Below are 23,979 nucleotides of genomic sequence, written 5' to 3'. Positions count from 1 at the left end.
GTTTCCTCTGATCTCCCTTTGCTACACGAATATTCTTTGATGAACGGGAAGAATATTTTTGTCTGAAACTGTTCTTCAGCACAGAGAACAGTCGCAGGCTTGGCATATGGACTTTCAAACTGTCCCAGTTGTATTATAAAGAAAGAACAAACTATTGGGTTCTGGAGCAATACGTAGCGCAAAAATGTTTCAGAAAACAAACCATAGGCCCAATTTTTAGGTAGTGTGGGAATATAGCTGCTTGGAGATGCTGCGGAGTTGCTAAGTCCACGCGTTGCATTTAAACAAGTGAGATGACTTAATAAAATGGACTGCAGTCTTAATCTGAGTGTTTGTGATACCAAGTGCTTAAAACAATAGAGCCGTTAACACTCACTTTCCTAATTGCGGTTCTACTCTGGAGCGACAGTACGAGTGATTCCCCTTTCGACTGGAGTACAGGGAGTGATGGTAGGACATTGATGGCCGAGGGGGGAGAGGAAACGTAGGAGAGAGAATTCTATGCGGTGCCGGCAACTTTAGCGTGACTTACTCTTATTTTTATTGTAGGAATGACGCACGGGAAGTAGTTCGCATATGTTGGCTGTAGTTCCAACGAGGACGACTTGTGAGTGCCACGACAAATACCGATCGGAGGCAGGACATTATAGCAGTAACCGCTGAGAAATGTGCTACTGGTTTCAGCTGCGCTCGGAAACATTCAGCTACTGAGTTCGGCGGCGGTAAACCACTGTATGTATCAGTCGCGCCACAAAGAATTTCGTAGCTGCGCCGAAACCATTACGTGAGCAAAAGAATTACAGCACTTTGGAAAGCTGTCGGTAAGGAAGGTTGTTAGCTAAGGCTGTGACAGACCACAATAATACACTCGAAAGAATTAATTGGTATAGTAACTAATTTCGGATTGGCACTGGGTCATATGATATTTTATTAATGATTACCTGTGAAACGGAGAGTAGCGTACGACATATCATGCGAGTCCTTTTAAGTTTAGCGGTGTAAGGCCACGAAAATAATTGAGAATAAAGTTAACAAACAATTTTAACTTTTAGCTCACAAACAATGTGGGATACTGCAGATTTCAAAACAGTTTTTTTTAACGAGTTCTTACAATGATGCAAACCCTTAAGAGCAGGGATCTTTCAAAGTTTATTAACCTGTAATCGTACGCGGAAAATGGAATTGGTATGCTATGTCACGCAAGACTTGGACTAAAATGACAGCACTTGCACTCAACAATGTTATACTTGAGTACGGTTTTGATGTAACGGCGAATCACAGTTGTTAATTTGGTGTCACCTTTCTGCAGAATCATCACTGTTCATCAAATGAGTTTAAGTTAACAAATCACAATAAACCACAAATTTTAGACAAAGATGGTGAAATTTGGGCTACTCTCATTGCAAAGACAGCTTCACTGGGCGTAATAATAGTTTACTACAATTACGTTATGTAATAACTGTCAAATGGTGGTTGCAAGTGATTTCAACAAAACAGATACAATATGCATTTTCGTGAAAAAAGGTAAAATTTCCGAATATGCCTAAGAGACAGTTGGTAAGTCTACATTTACAATTTTCATGTATACTGTGCAGTCTCACGAACACTTAGTGACGCCTAGCGCCCTAGTTCCGTTCGGGAGAGTTCTGTGGACTTCGTGTACAGAACTTAAGTGTTTGACATGTTTGATTTAATTTCGTATTCATTTTTACACGTAAGCTCCAAATTAGAATGAGTTGTTATAATGCCCTTCCACTAAACCGTGCGGCTTCAGCGTGCGATTTCTACCCTAGCATATTAACGTTACGAAATTTATGTTGCTAGCTTTGCTGACATGCCGGCAGAAGTCTTATGTTTACCATTTCCCAGGACTTACTAACTCCAGGAGGTACGGGCGATTACTTCCCTCACAGACATACGTCACAGAGAAAGACGTGCCAGGCGACTCGGTATTTCACTGAGCCAAAAAATAAATTCTGAATAATGTACATTCAACGTACATTTTCCTTACGAGATAATCGTCAGTCAACAGTGAACGAGGACTGATTTTACCGAAACTGAAAAATGTTTCGAATTACAAAATCACGGTGGATGATTTAAAATACACGGTAGTAGACTACTTTGTTCATTTTTTCCTGATTACGTATGTTGACATTTTCTGTATTTTATACTTTTTCTACTGGACAGAAAACTGTAAAAATGTGGTTGTACTGCACATATCCTTCACTAATAATTATTAATGTATTGCGTATTTAACTACACTTTTTTCGCAAGTAATTGTGCACTAAACCATTGTGTTGGGAGGACACAGACATGGGAAAGTGTAAGGTGAAACAAACTTGGTTCAAATGTCTTGATAAAAATGGTTTTTAATTGGATCACGGACCAAGAAAAGTCCAGAAACATTACTGTTCTACATCGTGTGTCAGAGAGATTTTAGTGTTGACCATGGTTTCTCAAGAATTGACCAACATGTTGAAACGAAAGCTCGTGAGAAAAACTGTAAGACAAAACTGCACTCTTCAACTGAGGTTGCAAAAAGTAGATTCTATATGTTATGTAAATGAAGTCGGTGCAAGTGGCGAGTCTCGGATGGCTCCCTCTATATTTGTATCTTCTGGACAAAGAACAAAAACTGTACCCACATGGGCAGATGAAACTTGCATTTTCATGTAACAAAGAAAAAACAGTGAAAATGGAATTAATGTGGACTGTAAAACTGTGTAACCACTTAATGAATAGCTGAAGTGATATTGTAGAGGTTTTCAGAGAGATGTCTGCAAATTCTTTGCCTATGATTTCACTTTGTCTGCACTGAAGATGATGTAGTACAGGGTGGGGCGCATAAAAGGGACCCGGAGAACAGAGTTCAAGGGTACAACGAAACAAAGCAAAGGAAATACGGTAGCAACCTTACTACAGCAGATGTTGAAAGTGACAACTGTTCATATCTTGGCACTTTTGGGCCCTGGTAAGCAAGTTGCTGAAGACGAAGTTAGACTGCTGGAATTGCTGGAATATGATCCGAAATATTGTGTGCAGTTCTTGAAGAGATGCGGTGCATCAGACTTGAGGGATCCCCACACAAAACAATCGCACACTGGCACATCAGGTGACCTGGGTGGCCAGCTAGGGCCGCGACCAGACTGACCTCTGCGAACAAGTCAGGCGTGAAGATTGTGCAACTACGCTCCATGTTCGGCCGGCTGTATGGGCAGTTATTACTCCATCCTGTTGGACGTTTACTGTATGTCTTTTCCTCCTCCGTTAATGCTGCCACAAATGGTTTCCACTCGTCCGGGTCACTTTTTATTTCCCCAAATTACTGAGACTCTTAAGACCCTCTTTCTGGAAGTAAACTGCAAATGATGCAATTTCAACACATACACTAAGCTATGATGACACAACAAATGAAGCCAGAAAAAAAGCAAGTTGCAGTACGCTACTGTTCAGTAACTAAAGGAGAGGTGGTTGAAGGCGTATTTCATGGATCACGCTAAGGCAAAAGATCTGCATCAAAACCTTGTTTCTGCCGAAGAGTTAGCAAACCTCCCTTCAAACAATTTGCTGATAATCGGTTGTGATGGCCCAAATGTGAATAAGGTAGTATTAACATTAGTGAACGAAATTGTCCTAGCAGTATGAAGCAAATCTGTGCTTGATACTGGAACATGCAGTTTGCATAAAATCCATAATACATTTTCGTGTGACCTTGAAAATTTTGGATCTGACTACGTAAATCTTATTATTGCAATATTTCACTATTATTATGGCTTACCCGACAGATGGGAGGATTTCCAACTACGCCAGGGGAAAATTGTACACACTAAGCCTTGTTTCTTAAAACATGTGCCATCACGTAGGCTTAACTGAAAGTCCTGCAGCCCAAAGGATTTTGGACCAGTGGTGTGCTATCAACAGATATTTCCTCACAGTTTTACCTGCTAAATCTACCTCGGTTTCACGCAAGTCGAAAGAAATAGTCAGGCTTATAAAGCAATCTGACATTAAAACGCAACTTATGGTTGTTACTGAAAGGGCCAACATCTTTTCGTCCTACTTGCAGTTCTTTCAAAAGGAAGGATCTTTAATTCACCTTTAATATAAACATGCAAGTGAACTTCTAATAAAGTTGAGGAGTAGGGCTTACAAGTCTAACAGTGTACGTAATTTCTCTGCTGTGAAAGAAAACTTTTTGACAGTGAATAATATTTCTTGCAGTGAAGTCCTCATCACGGAACTGACTAAAATGAAAGAGAAAGATGCTTCCTCTTCGTGCAGGCATGGAATGCCATTGTATTCAAAGTGCCAAGTGCTTATCAGAATAAATAAGGCTTCTCACCACGACAATGTGTTCTTTAATGCACGTTGCTTAAAGGTTGGAGATCTTAGAATCATTTCCTCTCAGGCCCAAATTGTAGCTTTAGTTAATGCTTTACCCTTTGATGTGGATGCACCTCTCTACTGTTGGATGAGTGGAAACTCCTGAAACTTGAAATAGAAATTACTGAAGGTGCATAGACAATTGAAAAATACTGGTACTATATTTTTAATTAAGGTCTGCTTCGAACAGTTTAAAATATTCCATTGTAACGAAAGTTGTAAAAACATTACAGGGTGTACACAAAGTCCAGGAACACTTTCAATTATTTATTGCACAAGAAACAAACATTGTATAGATATCATACATATGTCATTTTGGAGAGAAGCCCTGAAAGTTTTTTTTTTCCATGTATACCGCCACAGCGTAGTTTGGTAATTTGCCAATAGTCACCGCTAGTCGCAAACACGGCGAGTTCAGGTGGGGAGCGAGCTTTCTGTGTGTTGGAGTTCGACAAAAACGAGTGTGCTACAGCTGTTCAACGGATGTTTACAACCAAGTATGGAAAGAAGCCACCAACAAGAAAGGCCATTTACCACTGGCACAACAAATTCGTTACGACGGGTTGCTTGTGCCAAAGGTAAATGTTTTTTGTGCCTTGTCACGTCGAAAACTGTACGGACCATTCTTCTTCGCCGAGAGCATTGTCACTGGATATTCCTACTTGGACATGTTGCAGCAATGGCTGATGCCTCAAATGCAATCGGACTCTCCGTTCATCTTTCTGTAGAAGGGGGCTTCACCCCACTTTCATCGTGAAGTTTGTGGGTACCTGAACACGGAGCTGCCGCATCGGTGGGTCGGCCGTGCTACAGTAGGGGACAGCTGTTTCATGAAGTGGCCTCCCCGATCACCAGATCTCACTCCGTGTGACCTTTTTCTGTAGGGACACATTAAACATCTGGTGTATGTACCGCCTCTACCATGTGATGTAGCAGAGCTCCGGGAAAGAATACGGGAAGCGACTGCCACAGACGATGATGCCGTGCTTGGACGGGTAACGCAAGAATTCGATTGCCGTACTGACGTCTGCCGGGTAACATGGTCGCATATCGAATGTTTGTAGACAGAACTTTCAAGAGTTTCTCTTCAAAATGCAATACGTATGACATCTGTACAATGTTGTTCTTGTGCAATAAATAATAGAAAGTGTTTCCGGACTTTATGTACATCCTGTACTTTGTCACTTTCTGGACGTGTCTTAACAAGTGATATGGTAAAAACGAGTGAACGTGGTTTAAATTCAAGATTGAATATTTTATCTGGCACGAAACGGTGCAGCAATTTCATATAGTACGGAAACGTTCAGCCATAAGGCAAACTTGTTTCGTATTCCAGACGGACTTCTGCTGTTGTCTAGAAATATATACCAAGCTACAGGGTGCGGCAGAACCGACTAAGCACTTTTATGGAGCAATAAAAGTAAATCTGGATGCATAGAGAAAAAAAATGTTTTTATTTTCTAAATTTGTAGAATATACCATTTTACATTCATTTAGTTCTGAAAATAATGTCCTCAAGATGGCGCCGTTAGCATCAATACATTGTTTTAGACGATCCCTGAAGTTTCGAGCAGCTCTTGCACAGATATTGCAGGGTATGGCATTCACTTCGTCGATAATCCACTCTTTTAACTCTGGTAGCGTGCGAGGGCGGCTTTTGAAAACCTTTTCCTTCAGATATCCCCAAAGAAAGTAGTCATAAATGCTCAAATCTGGTGACGGCGCAGGCCAGTCGACATCACCCCTCAAAGAAACGAGGAGCCCTGGAAACATTTCTCTCAAAACATCAAGTGAAATTCGAAATGTGTGAGCAGTAGCTCCATCCTGTTGGAACCCCAAGTCCGTGTTCTTCAACAATCTCGTCCATTCTGGTTGCAAAAAATTTTGCAACACTGAAACATAACGTGTGGAATTCACTATCACGGTCACTCCTTCCTCCACAAAAAAAGTAAGGGCCTACGACGCCAGACTGTGATATGGTACACCACACTGTCACTTTCGGAGAATGTTGCGGTCTTTCTGAATAATTCGGGGGTTATTTTCAGCCCAGTGGCGAAAGATCTGCTTATTCACGCACCCACTAAGATGAAAATGTTTCTCGTCACTACTGAAGAAAGTTGCATTCGGAGGGATCTGAGCAATCATTTGCTCACACAGATTTTGACGGTTGGCGTAGTCTGCTGGAAGTAATTCTTGAGCAGTCATTATTTTGAAAGGATGGAACTTCAAATCAAATTGCAGAATCCTTCTCAAACTGCGGTCTGAAATCTCCAATGCAACAGCATGTCGTCGAGCAGAACGTTGCTGTTCTCATCCGCTGCGCATTTTCTGGCGTTCTGTGTTTGCATTAGGAACGGCATTGTTGCGTGGAACGTTGAACTGTCACCGAAAAATTCGTGGTGTACCTATCACAGATCTGTTATTTTCATAATAAGCCCGAAAGGCAAAACCACGGTGTGCACAGGTCCAGACCGTGTTGGCTACTGAAATGGGGTCAACGACTGGACAAAGGCTTACCACACGCAACTGCCTACCCCCACCACAGTCCCAGCGGTAATCGATAGAAACTGCTTAGTCGATTCTGCCGCACCCTGTACAAAAGCTATTTAGAAGAAAAATTAAGTACGAAAAGATGTTGAAGGAAACTGAAGAAATACAAGCATTGGAAAACAGAATAGAAAAGTTGAAGGCTAAATTTGCTGCTGATATGAATGAATTGTCAAAAATTTTACTGCAGAAAAATAAGTAAAAGGAAATCCCAAGAAAAGCTGCTGATCAACTGCTCGAAGACGCCACTAAGCGCCTTGAAGAAAAAATTAACGTAAGGATTGTGACGAATTCACTCTTGTCCAAGGTACGCTAACTAGAGTTAAAAGAACTTGAAGTGGAAAAAAAAAAAAAATGGATCACGTGGTTACAATTGCAGAAGTAAAATATCACCCTACTTTAAGAAAAAGTAAATTGTGTCTTCGCAATTGCCAGTCTCTTGGATATGTAGAAACTGTGGTGATGCAAACATTGTTGAAGTTTGATTTATAATTTGATTTTTTATTTGATTTATAATACCACTATTATCATGTGCAAAAGAACAATAAAAAAGAAAATAAAACTGTAAATGAAACGAAGGTCAAATCCTATCAAAGAGATTATTTGAGAAAGTTGTTTTCTTGTATTACCTAATTCCAAATGGTCTAATGTTTTTGTTCTGTATATGTTCCCCTTCTCGATACTGGCTGAAGCAAGCAACTGTGAAAATGATTATCAAATTAAAAACAACCTCGACTGCACTTATTTATATACAGTTAACTCGTTTCACCCTTTTTTTGTCATCTTCAGAACAATAAGTACGTGTCTGCTGATGAGTATAAATCACACACACACATCAAAAAAAAGTTTTGCATCACCCTGGTTCCCAGACCTCCTGAAGACAGACGTTGACTGTGGATATTGTATCACAGACACAGTCCCTTTGACTGTTCAGAGACGTCACTAACCCGCCTTAAGATGTAAACAACCATGCATGAGCAGCGCCTATTAGACGGAGGGGGTCCGACAGCCGATCACTTCCAATCAGGAGGGAGGTACACAGCTCGTGTTGTCTGTAGTTCAAGCATGCCTAAACGGTCAATACCGCGGTTCGATCGCGTCCCCATTGTTACTTTAAGCCAGGAAGCGCTCTCAACAAGGGAAGTGTACTGGCGTCTCTGAGTGAACCAAAGCGATGTTGATCCAACATGGAGGAGATACAGAGAGACAGGAACTGTCGATCACATGCCTCGCTCAGGCCGCCCAAGGGCTACTACTGCAGTGGATGACCGCTACCTACGGATTATGGCTCGGAGGAACCCTGACAGCAACGCCACCACATTGAATAATGCTTTTCGTGCAGCCACAGGACGACGTGTTACGACTCAAACTGTGCACAATAGGCTGCATGATGCGCAACTTCCCTCCCGACGTCCATGGCGAGGTCCATCTTTGAAACCATGACACCATTCAGTGCAGTACAGATGGACCCAACAACATGCCGAATGGACCGCTCAGGGTTGCCACCATGTTCTCTTCACTGCTGAGAGTCGCATAAGCCTTCAACCAGACAATCAGAGACGTGTTTGGAGGCAACCCGGTCAGGCTGAACGCCTTAGACATACTGTCCAGCGAGTGCAGCAAGGTGGAGGTTCCCTGCTGTTTTTTGGTGTGGCATATGTTGGGCCGACGTACGCTGCTGGTGGTTGTTGAATGCGCCGTAACGGCTGTACAATACGTGAATGCCATCCTCCAACCGATAGTTCAACCATATCAGCAGCATATTGGCGAGGCATTCATCTTCATGGACGACAATTCGTGCACCCATCGTGCACATCTTGTGAATGGCTTCCTTCAGGATAACGACATCGCTCGACTAGAGTGGCCAGCATGTTCTCCAGACATGAACCCTATCGAACATGTCTGGGATAGATTGAATAAGGCTGGTTATGGACGACGTGACCCATCAAGCACTCTGCGGGATCTACGCCGAATCACCGTTGACAAGTGGGACAATCAGGACCAACAGTGCCTTGATGAACTTGCGGATAGTATGCCACGACGAATACAGGTATGCATCAATGCAAGAGGAACTGCTACTGGGTAATAGAGGTACCGGTGTATTATGTGGACCACAACCTCTGAAGGTCTCGCTGTATGGTGGCACAAGATGCAATGTGTGGTTTTCATGAGCAATAAAAATGGCGGAAATGAAGTTTATATTGATCTCCATTCCAATTTTCTGTACAGGTTCCGGAACTCTCCAAACCGAGTTGACGCAAAACATTTTTCGATGTGTGTATTATGAAGTCAAAATATTCAAGCCCTACGACTTAAGCATGAAAGTCTAAGCTTTGTGTATATATTATTCTGAAGATGTCTCAAACTGGGGAAAACGTTAGCAGTAAAGAAATAAAGTACAATCAAGACTGTTCTTTATTGCAATTTTTTGTTTGTCTTTTTTTTTTTAAATAACCTCTCCTCAAGTTAATTTGGCAGAGTACTTCGTTAAAAAGAAATTTTCTGATGTCTCGTATTTTGTTTCCCTTTTGGTCCCTTAAAAGTTCATTAGGTCTCTTTTTTAAAAAAAAAAAAGTAATGTTGGTCCCCTAAGTCCATATTTATTTTTAGATTTCTGCTAAAAAGGCTGAGTCACTTCAAGCCACAGTTCTGTACATTAATTTCTGCAACTTCATTGTGTTACATAATAGTACAAACACTAGACAGAGAGCTTTTAAAGATATGTAGGGCCATTTATTTGCAAGAAATCCATACTACAAGTTAATAATTCACATTCATTTAAAAAAATAGATCTTTTTCCAAAGTAGTGATCACAATTTTTACAAACTGACTATTTACACTTCAGTCTCTGGTTGCATCCGGATATGTCACGTAGTATTTCTTGATTTCCGAAAAGCATATGACTCAATATATTTATGTTTATTATCAGAAGTACTATTGTAGGGGGTATCAAGCGAAATTTGTCACTGGACAGATGATCTCTTCATTGGGAGGACGCAACAAGTTATCTTGGATGGAGAGTCATCGACAGTTGTAGAAGTAACTCCGGATGTGCTCCAGGGAAGTGTGTTGGGACCCTTGCTGTTCATGCTGCATATTAATGACTTTGCTGGCAATATTGATCGTAATCTCTCTGACATTTTACAGATGATGCACCGTCTGAAAGAAGCTCCATAAACATTCAGTCAGATCTTGACAAAATTTCAAAATGGTGCAAAGACTGGAATATCGGTTTTAACGTTCAGAAATGTAAAATTGTTCACATCACAAAGGAAACAAGTAGTCTATTAGTGTAACATCAGTGAGTCACAAATGGAATCAGTAAACTCATATACTTTGGTGTAACGATTCTTACGGACATGAAATGGAGCGATAACATAGGCTTAGTCATGGGTAAAGCAGGTAGCTAACTTCAGTTTACTGGTAGAAAACTGGGGAAATGCAATTAGTCTATAAAGGAGATTGCTTACAAATCACTCTTGAGGCTCATTCTAGAATATTGATTAAGTGCATGGGACCTGCATCAAATAGGACTAACTGGGGATATTGAACGTATACAGAGAAGGGTAGCACAAATAGTCACAGGTTTGTTTGACCTGCGGGACTTTGCTGACGAAACTGAACTGGCAGACTCCCGTACACAGACGAAGTATCGCGAGATATAGAATGTAATTTCAAACTGTGAATAAGGTATCACCACAGCTATAAAATTTATTCAAAACAAATGAAAATTTATGCCTAACTGGAGCTCGAACCCCGATTTCCCGCTCTATGGGAGCAGTTGACTTAACTTCGGGTATCCTAGTACGCATCAGGATATTCCAGTTAATTTCTGCAACTTCGTTGTGTTACATAATAGTACAAACAATAGACAGAGAGCTTTTAAAGATATGTAGGGCCATTTATTTGCAAGAAATCCATACTACAAGTTAATAATTCACATTCATTTAAAAAAATAGATCTTTTTCCAAAGTAGTGATCACAATTTTTACAAACTGACTATTTACACTTCAGTCTTTGGTTGCATCCGGATATGTCACGTAGTATTTCTTGATTTCCGAAAAGCATATGACTCAATATATTTACGTTTATTATCAAAAGTACTATTGTATTTTGCCTAACTGGAGCTCGAACCCCGATTCGGCTATCCTAGTACGCATCAGGACAGACCCAAAACTTCCACCGTCCCAGTGTCTGCTACCCACAGTGATTTCCGCACTGGAAGAGACTATTCAGTATTCTCCTCAGATTGTCTCGGCTTTGGCAGAAAATACGTTAGTCCAGTGTTTGTTTTGAGAGTGTCAGTTAAGTTCGATGCAATGTTCCTTCGGAAATGCACGGATACTGCTGACAATTTAAAGCCGCATTAGATCATGAAATGTATTCGCAAATTGCGAATACGGTACCACTACAGATACAAAATTCGTGATTAAATAAGGTTATAAATCGTCAGCGCTGTCTGTTCCTTCGTTCATGCAGGTACGCATTGCATCGAACTTTACAGACATTGCACGAATGTACCCCGAGAAATCCTACTTTCGAAGTAGGGATCTTGAATGATACGGGAGGAAGCCGTAACAACTGGTACAATGGGACGTCCTCTCTCAGGCACTTCACAGTGGTTTGCAGAGTATGGATGTAGATGTAATTATATAGTAGTGTTACGGACATCAGTCAACGGCTGGTACGCTCATCATTTTCTGAACCATTTTAACCCATACACATTCCAGAGCACTATAGTGCTCAAACGACTTCCTCGACAGCATCCGGTGCACCTATGTCAAAAGTGTGCGCCTGGTATGTTGTGCATTGCATTTAGACGCATGGTAGTGGCATGTGCGCTTGGTATGTATCATCCAAAAGAGTCGGAAAAACCGTTTGTGTAAACGGGGCTAACACTCGTAAAGTACGTGTTTACATACGCGGAAATCTCTGACATGACATTTATTTACGGAATTTGTAATGAAAATGTTATTATTACTTGTGAAGAATACTGGATATGGTTTTCTAATCTCTGAGCATCAGATTGTTCATTCATGTTTTCAACATTTTTCTAACATTTTTTTCTCAGTACACATGTTCATTCTTGAATGTGCAGCTGAACAAAATGTGAGTGAAACAAAAGCAATGCCTCAGTGCCTAGAACAAGCAGCAAACACAAATGTATAGTGAACATTACATCAATGTGGCCAGCCAGGGTGGCCGAGCGGTTCTAGGTGCTACAGCCTGCAACCACGCGACCGCTACATTCGCAGGTTTGAATCCTGCCTTGGGAATGGATGTGTGTGATGTCCTTAGGTTTAAGTAGTTCTAAGTTCTAGGGGACTGATGACCTCAGAAGTTAAGTCTCATAGTTCTCAGAGCCATTTGAACCAAACAACAATGTGAATATTGTTTCTACAATTAGCAGCTGCAACACCTTCAAACAGCCAAAGAATCGAAACAATCAGAATAGTTTCTAATCACTAATTTATTCAGTTCATACTATATATTAATGAAGTTACATCCAAAAACTTAAACCCAAATTACATTGTGGAGCTATTTTCGACAGAGCATCACTGTAAATGTCAGGCACCCTGTTATAGACAGTCCACTGAATGGGTGTGTTTTACAGAATCCAACTTAGGACATGATACATAAAACGAGTTTCCTTGTCTTGGTATTATATTGCTAAAATTATAGAAGACCAAGCTTTGTATACAGTCGGCAGATTCTAATGAATGTAGAGTACACAAAACTTTTTTCTTTCTTATGAAATACTTTCACAAAACAGACTAACAGAATAGCACGGAGAGCTGTAGTTCTCTTAATATAGAATTGTCCAAGTGCCAAATAAATTATAACTGCAGCAGCAAATTTGAAAAGTCAAGCAAAACTGAGCAAAGAAAATGTTTTGTATCCCCATTTGTTGTGGACAGGACTTGGATGAAACTGAACTGTGGGCTGGCCCCTTTGAAAACATCGTAAGAAGTGAGAGGGTGTAGAAGCCTTCTTCAGTTACTTAGAGCTGGTTAGCGGAATGAAGATGATTGTTATCATACTAATAGGTATTCTGGATTAAAAACATATTGTTTAAACAGTGCAACAATTTATCTCAAATGTGTAGCTTACTGAGAAAGGTGTCTTACAGTAGCTTTACACTTAATAGCTCACTGGCCTAACACCTTCAAAACACACAAGTGTTGATCCAACCAAGGATAGAGCATTTAAGGAACACTCACTCAGGCCCAGACAAAACACCAAGTACAGATATGCTGAGGCTCAGCACTGCCCATGAGTCTCATGAAACTCATTTGATCTGGCAGGCTAGAGTTTCATTGGTGGTACTGGCGGAAGTCCTATGTAAGTGGAACATACTGCAACGTGGGTATTCCAGCCTGGCTTTCAGAACATCAGAGTCGCAGACTTGAATTGAGGGATCTCAGAAATCTGCTCTAGGCCATGAAGCACGACCACCTTCTTCTGCACCCACATCTTGCTACACAATGATCATGATTGTACTGTATTAGTTTTAGGCCCAACTGTATGGTTACCAGCACCCTTGCAGAATGGACTAAATGCTTAATGACAAAAAATCGTTTTCTCTCAAGCAATCTTCTTGGGATAATAGCCCACAAACACCTACTGCACACTTGACAGACTATCTGTCATTTACAACACAGACAGTGGCTGCTCATCAATACATGAAAATGGATAAAAAAAAATCATCCATGAAAGTGTGCATGTCTATGTGAACATTCATACACTTCTCTCATCTTTAAGTAAAACTAAAATGTTGTCATGATATAACAGTAAATAAAATGAGAATTATCTGAAGAAAGAACTGAAAGTTACTCCCTGGTACATGTGGCTGGCTGACTACTTGTTAAAACAATGAAAGATCCAGCCACTGCGGGATAAGTAAAGGTAGGTCTACAGTTCTATGCACAGATATTATAATGCTTAAATAAAAACCTGAGCCCCAGTTTACAAATAGATATTAAAAGAGAGATTGACTTACAGACAAATTTGTGAATTTAGGCTGAAGTCAGGACACCACAAAGAACATTATAATCTTTTACAAATTCTTCTCATTGTTATTTAAGAGAAATTACTGCCCTCTTGTTAGAATATAAATTGCAATCAAGTAAAATGTGGCACACCAACACAAGTATGCTCCAAGCACTGCACACTGGTGGTTTCTAATGACAGAAGAGGTGCCTATGGGTCAGCGGACAGTGGCCTATTCTCAGTCACATTAAAGCCAAGCTTCTTTCCCCATCAGTGTGCTTGGAACAATGTTCGCCACGGCAAAACAGTTGATTTCATCACTGGTACACAAGGTTCTGCTGATAAACAATAGAGTCAACAAAAACCAATTTTCCCCACTTTATTTATAGTCAAATTTAGGACTTAAAACTCAAAGTTAAATTAACAGACTGAAGAGCAATTAGCTCAAATTTGATGAGATTTACTATGGCTATTATCAGGGTAGCAAACAAAGTTAAATTAACAGACTGAAGAGCAATTAGCTCAAATTTGATGAGATTTACTATGGCTATTATCAGGGTAGCAAACAAACAAATACCAAATACGAATAAAAAGTTCTCAGTTTTCCAGTCACATGATGCGAATAAAATTACACAAGCTTTTGGCCAAGCACTCCCTTGCCATTATCAAGTGGTACAAATGCTAACGGACCCATTATGTACACTACCCACTGGCTGCGACAGCACTGGTGCTTGTGCTATCACCATATTGGGATTCTTGCTGTTCATGTCGTATATCAATTACCACACAGACAACATTAATAGTAACCTCACACTTTCTGCAGACAATGCAGTTATCTATAATGAAGTATTGTCACAAAGAAGTTGCATAAATATTCAGCCAGATCTTCATAAGATTTCAAAGTGCTGCAAAGGTTGGCAACTTGCTTTAAATGTTCAAAAATGTAAACTGTGCATTTCACAAAAGAAAAAACTGCAGTATCCTGTGACTATAATGTCAATAAGTAACTGTTGGAATTTGCCAACTCATACAAATACCTGGGTGTAACACTTTGCTGGCACTTCATGGTGCATGGTGGTTTGCAGAGTATAGATATAGATGTAGACGTATGGGCATACAATAACACCGTATTCGATGTGCAAGCTTCCACCACAGGACTGCTGGATCCCACGCTGTTATGAGCTGCAGGCCACCGTCTCTATTTAGGATGTCATCAGTTATTTTCATTTCAATGGCTTCTTTAATTATACAACCCTAGAAGCCATTAGTCAAAGCCACTATGGATGTTTCATCAAATGTTATGCATCCAATATGTGTACAGGAAAGACTGATATGATCAAACTGTCAAATGTTTAAATCTTATGCAGGATGATGCTTAGCATTAACATAATTGGAGATAATGTTTACTGTCATCACGAGGTAATAACTGCTGCTTTCTGGATTTTCTGCCACTTAGTAATCAGTGGTCATATATTACTGAAGTGTATTCTCAACATTCCAATATTCCTAGAGACACATCCTATGCCACACTTCATGCTACAGAAGAGATGTTAACATCACTGACTTGTCATTCTCATTAAGGTTCTCCATTGTTTCCTTAAATCACTTATAATGACTATAGAGAGAGTTTATTCGTAAATGACAAGGCTGATTTCCAATGTTAGTCACCACAGCAGAAAATCATATACAGGGTGGTCAGAAAATGTCTGAAACGCTTGTAGTGATGTTGTAGGGAAAGTTGTACCGAGACATATATGTTAAGAAAAAAATTCAATACGTTGCGCCGTTTCCGAGCTATTTAGCATAGAATTTAGCCAATCAGGGCGTCACGCGCTCACACTCAAGCGGCCTGCCAGGGGCGGTGTTGCCCAAAGAGTGCTTTGTCTAGTTAGCGGAACTTGAATTTGGCTAACTTCAATGCTAAATAACCCGGAAACGGCGCAATGTATCACATTTTTTTTTTTTCGTAACATTTATGTCTCAGTACAATCTGCCCTACAACATCACGACAAGCATTTCAGACATTTTCTGACCACCCTGTATATTACGTCATACAGAGGAAATTCACTAAAGGCTAGACAAATACTGCAGCTGTCAATATCAAATATACACACATGAGAATAATATAAGATTAGTGCAAAACTGGAGAACTAATTATATGCAACACAACTACATACCTCACCTTGACATGAGCCAATTATCTGCCTTTTGTTGTCAATGATGTACTAACTGAGCCAATTAAGAACATGACTGATACAAATAAACTTCAGGGCCGTCTCTCGTTTGTTGAATTTATAAAGTATTAGAGAGACTGAGCCTTAAGTGCATTTCAATCTATGCAAATCAATTTATTATTAGACAACAAGTATGCTTTCACCTTTACAAGTCACGCTGCCATCAAATCCTGAACCTCATGCAACATATAGAAGACAGCTTCCAACAAGCGTGACTGTCACTGCTCGCACAGCAGTCTATGATACAATCAATAATAAGAAACTGATTAAAAAAAGTATACAGTACCATTGAGGCTTACATATTGCCACATCTCATTCCGACTGCTTATTATAAAATAGACAATTATCACCCTAAAAAAAAAAGGAGTCCCTGGCACACCAAAAAAACGGCCTTCAAGGAAGAAGAATGTGTTTCTGCTCCACTGTTGTTTACTCACACACACACACACACACACACACACACACACACACACACACACAAAACACACACACACACAAAACCAATGACCTACTGATCATACTAGACATCTGCTCCTATATCCATGTAGCTGATACACTGATCACCATTCAAGACAAAACTTTCAAAGGGTTGGAAAAGAAACTAATAACAGCACTCGAGAACTTTGCTGTTTATTACAATAATAATACTCCTCACCTAAGGCCAAGTCTGGAAAAACAAGAGTGTGTGCTTTCCATTTACACAAAGAAAGAACTTAATGTAACACTGAATGGATATTGCCTCTCACATTGTGCTAACTTGAAATACATGGGAGCCAAGCTCTATCATACCATTCCTTAAAAGGTACACAGTATGAGTACAAAAATGAAAGTATGTACCCAAAACAATACAATATGAAAGCTGAGAACCAGCCAATGGGGTGCACAACCCACAATCCTTCACACATCTGCTCTATTCTTGTGTTTTTCCAGTACAGTTTAGGCTGCCCCAGTCTGGTGAAACTCTATTCCTGTGGAAAATGTAGCTGTAGCCCTGAACGACAAATGACATAGCCCAATCATTACAGTATATTTTTTTCCCTAGCCATATAAATCAGATATATCAGCTTAAGGGTACAGATCCTCCAGGAGTAAGGATAAGAACAACAACACAGGTTGAGAAACAAAAAGTAAGAGAATTCGAGAAATCCTATGTTTGGACATAATCCTCAGCCACAGAGATTAAAATCAAGAAAAATGTTTTACAAGTAACCAAATCAAGCCCACTGTCACCCAATAAATGTCGAGTAGAGCTGTGGTGGCACTCTTTTCCAATAGACTCATGGAACAACCTGAAGGGGGAAATTTCTGGGTGTTTCAAACTATTTTATACAACATGGAAAGTCCTGAATCATCTAAGGATGGACATACCACAATGTACAGAAAATCTGAAGAAACAACAGTATATTAGTACTGATGAACATCCTCAATGTAGCGAACTACATGATCCACCACATTGCTAATCTGCAAACAGGTGGAACGACATGTGGAATGACATTGTTACACCGAACAAAAAGGCTATTCAAGGTTGCTATTTTATGGATTAATTGTGGAATCTGAACACCAGAAATCCTTGCTGGACACCATTTTCATTACCACATGAAACATTCGAATGTAATTTACTACATATGTTTTTAACGTGTACTGTTTTGAAAAAGATGATAGTATATTCACAATATTATAGAGATAGGTAGGTCAAGATTTAAGGTATTTTCCATTACCCTCAGAGTGATTTTGTTGGTGTACTGAGGTTGCAATACAGCCTTGGCCACATGCTCTTCTCTTCTCCATCCCTTTTTCTTAATAGTGGGGGTAGAATTTACTATACTATACTATACTCTGTGATCACACTAGGTGGGTCTTTATCCAGGGGATATCTGTTCTTCCTTTTTAATCTCACCCAACACATTCCTCTTTCGTACCCAATGAAAGAACTAGGAGTTTTGAAGGCTACAATAGTCTTGTGCACTTTTATAAGTGTATATCAAAAGAACTAATAATTTTACCTTTACACACACACACACACACACACACACACACAGTGCCTGTTCAAACTTTGGTGTAGGGAGAGAGATTCTGAATACGGAGTACACAGGATGTATTCAGCATCTACCACAAGGTGCACAGTGTCATAATGTATCACCCAAAGAAAGGATTCCATGTCTCATACATATCAGCAACCACACAAATTTATTTTTCCACAATAGCTTGCCAAACAACTCACCTTTTTTTAATACCATGAACAATTATCTGCAACAATTTAGTAGTTTTCTTTTTAAAAAAGTTGGCATGTAATCCCAGGAATTAGCATATTGCCATTTTAACTTTTTTATGACTTCTCAATGTACATCTAAAAATAGCCTGATGAGAGATCCAGCTGCAATTGCTATTCACTCGATCACTGTGTTCCGTAGACCAAGGAGGAGACTCTCAAAGAATGTGGGATGAGTTAAGGTATACCTACATTAAGGTAAAACAAAGATATTGTAGAAACTTAATCTGTATAATGTATTAACAATAAACCGTCACTACACTACTTAAGCTACTCACATTTATGCCATCTAAATTTAATTGGGTAAAATTTTAGGAAAGCTGCTACTTTGAAAAAAAAGCTGCTGCCATGTCATTTTTACTGTTACCTTTCACTGCTTGCTTCCTATTACCTGCTGTAGACACTAAAGGCATAAACATTAACATAAACACAAAGGAGGACTTCAGACTGCCCAAGGGGACAGGAGCGGTGCAGAGGAACAAGCCCTGCCTCCCTCTCACAGCAGCACTGAAAGTATGTCCATACTCTATGCTTCTGTGAGAGCACAACTAATGTTGTCATAGTTATCATCAATCCATCTGGTACTGTAAGGGACATGCTTGAGCCCATCACGGATCAGGAGTGGTCTCTTTACTAATTTGCAGATAATAAAAGAAAACAACAAGCAGGCTCAACACAAAGTGCACCCCCCCCCCCACACACACACACACACACACAGTAACTGTTACATTAGAGTGTCCTCATAATAGTAGATAAATATTTCTTTATTAGTGTGGTACTCACAAACCTCTGGTTGTTAAACAACTGAGCTCTCATATGCATAAAAAAGCTTCTAACTCTTCAAAATTCTGTTTACTTCACAAATGACTTAGTGTATCAAATACTTGGGATTGAGGAAGTGAGCGAGAAAAAGTTTAGAAAAGATCAAACTAAGTTTCAAGTTTGTTGGAAGTCATTGAACGCACTAATTATAAACTACTGCACAACTACAGTCTGAGTAACTTGTACTTAAGAGAAGCTAATTTCTCATGTATCTTACTGTTTATGAAGTCAAGTCTACTGAGATATGTCCTGTACAGTGATATAATTTTGCAGGTGCATCGAGTGCTACATGTGGACACTGTCTGCAAAATGTGTTTCAAATTCAGTTACTAGTGAAAAAGTAATAAATTAAATCGTCATCCCCGATGCTGAAGTTTCACTGCATATACAGCAAAAAAGTAATAAGCAACAAACTCTTTTCCCTCCACTATTTTGTGGGAAGTGTTAGAGAGAAAAAATGTTTTGAACAATCTGAAATTGTGTAAAGTTTGTTGGAAGTCACGAAAGGTTCTCATTCTCAAATACCGGATGAATATCCTCTGGGTAATTTGAGTGCCGTGAGATAACTGCCGCCAGATGTATACACAGTTTCTCACTTTAATACTTCACTTATTGTGTTAAGCCTTTAATGAAAGATTATACTTCTTAATAAACAGATTAGGACAGAACTCTAATTCTAAAATTATGCCAATAATTATAGGAAATACTAAAAATGAAATTTTTATTGCCATGGAAGTTTTTAAACAGACAACCTCTGGCTAGGGCTATGCACCATGAATCTGATCAGGTGTTTAGTAACACAGATGTTACAGAGAAAATAGTTGACATCTCTAAATACCAAGTGCAACTTACAGTACATTTCTACTAGTCATGCAGCTGTATAACAAACACTGCTACTTGCCATGTAGCAAACAGAACGTTTCAACCTCTAAATCTAGATATTCAGATGATTTCAAGAAAAAGTTTTTTTTTCTGAATTAGAAAGGATTTCTAACATCTTGCTTTTACTAACAAGATACAGTTGCACAATAATAAAACTCACAACAGGTGTTAGTGAAACTCAGTGTGGTAAGCATTTAGTGTTCAAGAGAACTACAGAACATTGCTATTTACACTGGATGGTATCTGTTCAATACCAGAACACAGAGACTGCTTCAAATATGTTGTTGGGTTTACAAGAAACATCCAAGACTAGTTGTCAGATTTGAGCAGAGACAATGTTAATGAATGCTGTGGTGTCATCTTTTGGTGTGTACCTTGACCATTTGGTTTTTAGTTGGTTGAGTCAATGAATGTGGAAGCAAAAAGCCTTCTTGTGGTGACAGTCTGATCTATAGCCTAGCCCGAGGTCTAGGTTAGGTTGAAAGGCGACTGTCTGGATGCAAGCCAGTGAAACCAACAAATGTGAAAGCAAAAAACCAGCTAATCTCTAGCTTGGCCCGTTTTATAAGTTTGGCACCGATATATCATTATAGCCTTCTCCTTGTTTACAATATTTGTCGCATCTTTCCTATGCTAGTGGTCAAAGCTGATAATGAGGAGGAGGAGGAGGAGGAGGAGGTGGTAATTATTGTTTGATGTATCATACACAATGAGGTCATTAGACGTGGAGCACAAGCTTGGATTAGGGAAGGAGAGAGTAGGAAAGTGGCCGTGCTCAACCAAGGAACCAGCCCGGCATTTGCCGTAAGCGATTTAAGGAAATCACGGAAAACCTAAACCAGGGTGGCTGGACACTGGTTTGAATTGCTCCGAATGGGAGTCCAGTGTGCTAACCACTGCGTTGTCACACTTGGTCAAATGTTCCTCCTTATCCTGTTATTTCAGTTTTTCCACAGCCACTAATGCATTTCTTTAGATTCATAAATAACTTTGCTAATTCTGGAACAAGTAACACAATCAGTTCAAAACTACTTCTTGATTACATAAGTCCACTTTCCTATCAATAATTTCTAACTATTCAGTTAAGTTTAAAAATAAAGTTCCCAACACCAAAGACTGGTTCAAACACTGCAGTGCATGCCTAGGAACAGTCTTACTGGAGGTGGTCCATGGTATGCCTTGCTTTCCTATGACTGCTGAACGGGACAAGAGAGCCAGTTTAGCATGGACTCTGAACCACAGTACGACAGAGTGGTTTCTTTATTACCAGTACCCACAGAGAAAAAATAGTAAATGTCCTAGGAATGACTGAGGATTGATCTCTGGACCTTTCAATTTTTAGTCTGACACTCAATTACTGAACTACATCTATCTAATTTTACTGAAACCAGATAGAAATCATACTTCAGAAATTAACTTAAAGAAACTATATTAAACCTATGCAATAAACATCTGGATTTTCATATAAATTTATCCGGACTAGTAATTCACAACTGTCAAGGAGCCTCCCGATTTGTCACAAAATAATTCTTTTTTAAATTTTTGCCAGCAGCAATCTAGCAAAAAATAATATTATGGAGTGTGTGTCAACCTAAAGTTGACTTTTAGTTAGCCAATACACATTTGAGGATTAGTTAACAACACTGCACTGCACTGTCAGAATAATATGTTATTGATACAGCTGACATACAAGCCTTAAGAAACTACCGATGGTTGACATCACAAACAAGGCTCTACAGAAGTACCAAATCATTAACACCTTCAACCATGTTAAAAATCTGAAAAGTGCAGATCAACTGTGAAAGTAGATAATTTATTAAAAAAGGAAGGGAAAAAATCAATCATGACAACCAACTGTCACCTTGCAAATTAGCCTATGGCTCATAGTGCACACCAGATCAATTTGTCATCACAAGCTCTGTTTAACCGAAACAGCTTTTTGTCATCACATTCAACTCACAACTAAACATCGCCTTCCAACCTAACTTAGACATCGGGCTATGCAACAGTTCATTAGAATATGAAAATTCAAAATATTATTGTCCTCGACAGATCACCATCTCCACAATATGATTTAAGCCACCATCCACAAGATGTAAACAACACTATAAACAAAACGTACAACTGACATCTATAAAAAACATATAAACAAAAACATTGCTGATATCCTCCACATAACATATGACAGCACACCTCATGAATACAATGATTGCTTGTGCTGTTCACCAAACATGGTATCTTAATTTGTGACTCTTTAAGTGTCTAGCCTATCTAACATACAAAGATGAAACGGATAGGTTGTTACTCACTGTAAAGATGACACACTGAGTTGCAGATGAGCATGACGAAAAGACTGTTACACACTGAGCTTTCAGTCAAAGCCTTCTTCAAAAAAGAAAGGAACAGACACATTCACACAAGCAGGCACACCTCACGTACACATCACTGCTATCTTACTATGACGAGGAAAGATCTCTTAAGCTAAAGAGCAAGTCACAACAGACTGGTATATAATTAATATTATCATATACAATTTTTTTTTTAAATTGCAGAAAAATACCTGAAATCAAGAAGTCTGTCAAAGAAAATAATAGGCCTGTTACATTACAGCAAGCACCTCTAAACCATTCTGAGGAACTACAGTAATTATTAGTTACAAATTTTCAAGGAATAAACTTTGATGGAAGTAATGGAGTATCTAACCTCTGAAGCAGCAACCTACAATAAGTTTGTAAACTATCGTCTGTCATTTGAATATCCCTTTCTGCGCAAGGATTATCCTTCATGGTCACAGAGAGATGACAGAATATATCATAGGACAAGAAGGTGTGAAATTACAATGTTAATAACAGAAGAGGGAAAAGCTAATTCTGTTGATGAAGCTAGCTGCACTCTGTTTCCACAGTAAGTAACTTCCAAAAAAGTATCCATGCTAACATAAACGGATTACTTGACCCAGTCACATTAACTTGATCTTTTCTCACGATGGTTCATTGTTGACAACAACCTCCAGAAACTACTACACACATTGTGGTTCTTATGCATAACTGACAGGTTCTTGGAGTTGCTTAGAATAAGAATAGGTGAGATAGTGAAAACCTGTTTTCTACATCATCTCCAAAGTGTACTGCTGCCTGTAATGCAAAAGCTGTTCAGCCTGGACAAAAGTCTTTAACAAGTAACTACCAGTCCAAGTCCTTATAAACAAAAATAATCAAGGCGAAAAAAAAATCTCTTATTATCAAGTAACCAACGAACAACTTCGCATGCAGCAGAAAAGTTTAAACGTATAACCATACAAGACAAAATTAAGGATACAGAAAAGTATAAAATACTCGCCTGAAACCCGGCGGATTCGGAAAATTTGTGGCAATCCTGTAGTTTGCGCCAGCAGTTTCCCACGGTTTTGGTGGCGCAGCCATTTCAGAAAGTTAACACACCACGATACATTAAAAACGTCAAACACATACACATGACACGAACATAATGATAACAGCTACCTGCGATGTTAAGTTTGAGAACCTACTTGCGATGCACTGTCATCTGTGGCAAAGCCGCTGTGGTGGTATGTAATCTGAGAGCGAAAATGACGACACAGTTTTGACAACAGGTTAACAACCAACGGGCAGGGACGCTGGGACCGAGCGCGCAAGACGTAGGCCTCACACGGGTGGGCACCTACAGGGGCAGCAAATTCAGCCGACTCGTTATGTTCAGACTTATTTTAATGTGTGCATATCTGCATGCTACAATTATTATTATTTCAATTACGTGATAAAACGCAATGTATTTCTTGATCTAGGAATTAAAATACAAAATGTCTGCAAATTCGAATCACTTCGTCAACAGCAG

General features: G+C 39.4%; 1 protein-coding gene across 2 annotated transcripts in view; it reads right to left on the bottom strand.

Moving 5' to 3' along the window:
- Positions 1 to 23,672, bottom strand: part of LOC126092322 (probable peroxisomal membrane protein PEX13) — an 86,274-nt gene extending 62,602 nt beyond the window's left edge. The window contains exon 1 of one of the 2 annotated variants that reach the window (XM_049907854.1): positions 23,467 to 23,672. In XM_049907854.1, coding sequence (XP_049763811.1) covers positions 23,467 to 23,549 — 83 coding nt within the window. In that variant the 5' untranslated portion in view covers positions 23,550 to 23,672. Of the gene's footprint in view, positions 1 to 14,957; positions 15,002 to 23,466 lie in introns of those variants that run through there. The other variant, XM_049907857.1, reaches the window with a different exon arrangement.
- Positions 23,673 to 23,979: the final 307 nt, after the last annotated feature.

Source organism: Schistocerca cancellata, chromosome 7 (genome assembly GCF_023864275.1).
Source record: "Schistocerca cancellata isolate TAMUIC-IGC-003103 chromosome 7, iqSchCanc2.1, whole genome shotgun sequence".
NCBI lineage: Eukaryota > Metazoa > Arthropoda > Insecta > Orthoptera > Acrididae > Schistocerca > Schistocerca cancellata.
Note: the sequence above shows the minus strand (reverse complement) of the source record. Positions and strands in the feature narration are given on the sequence as shown.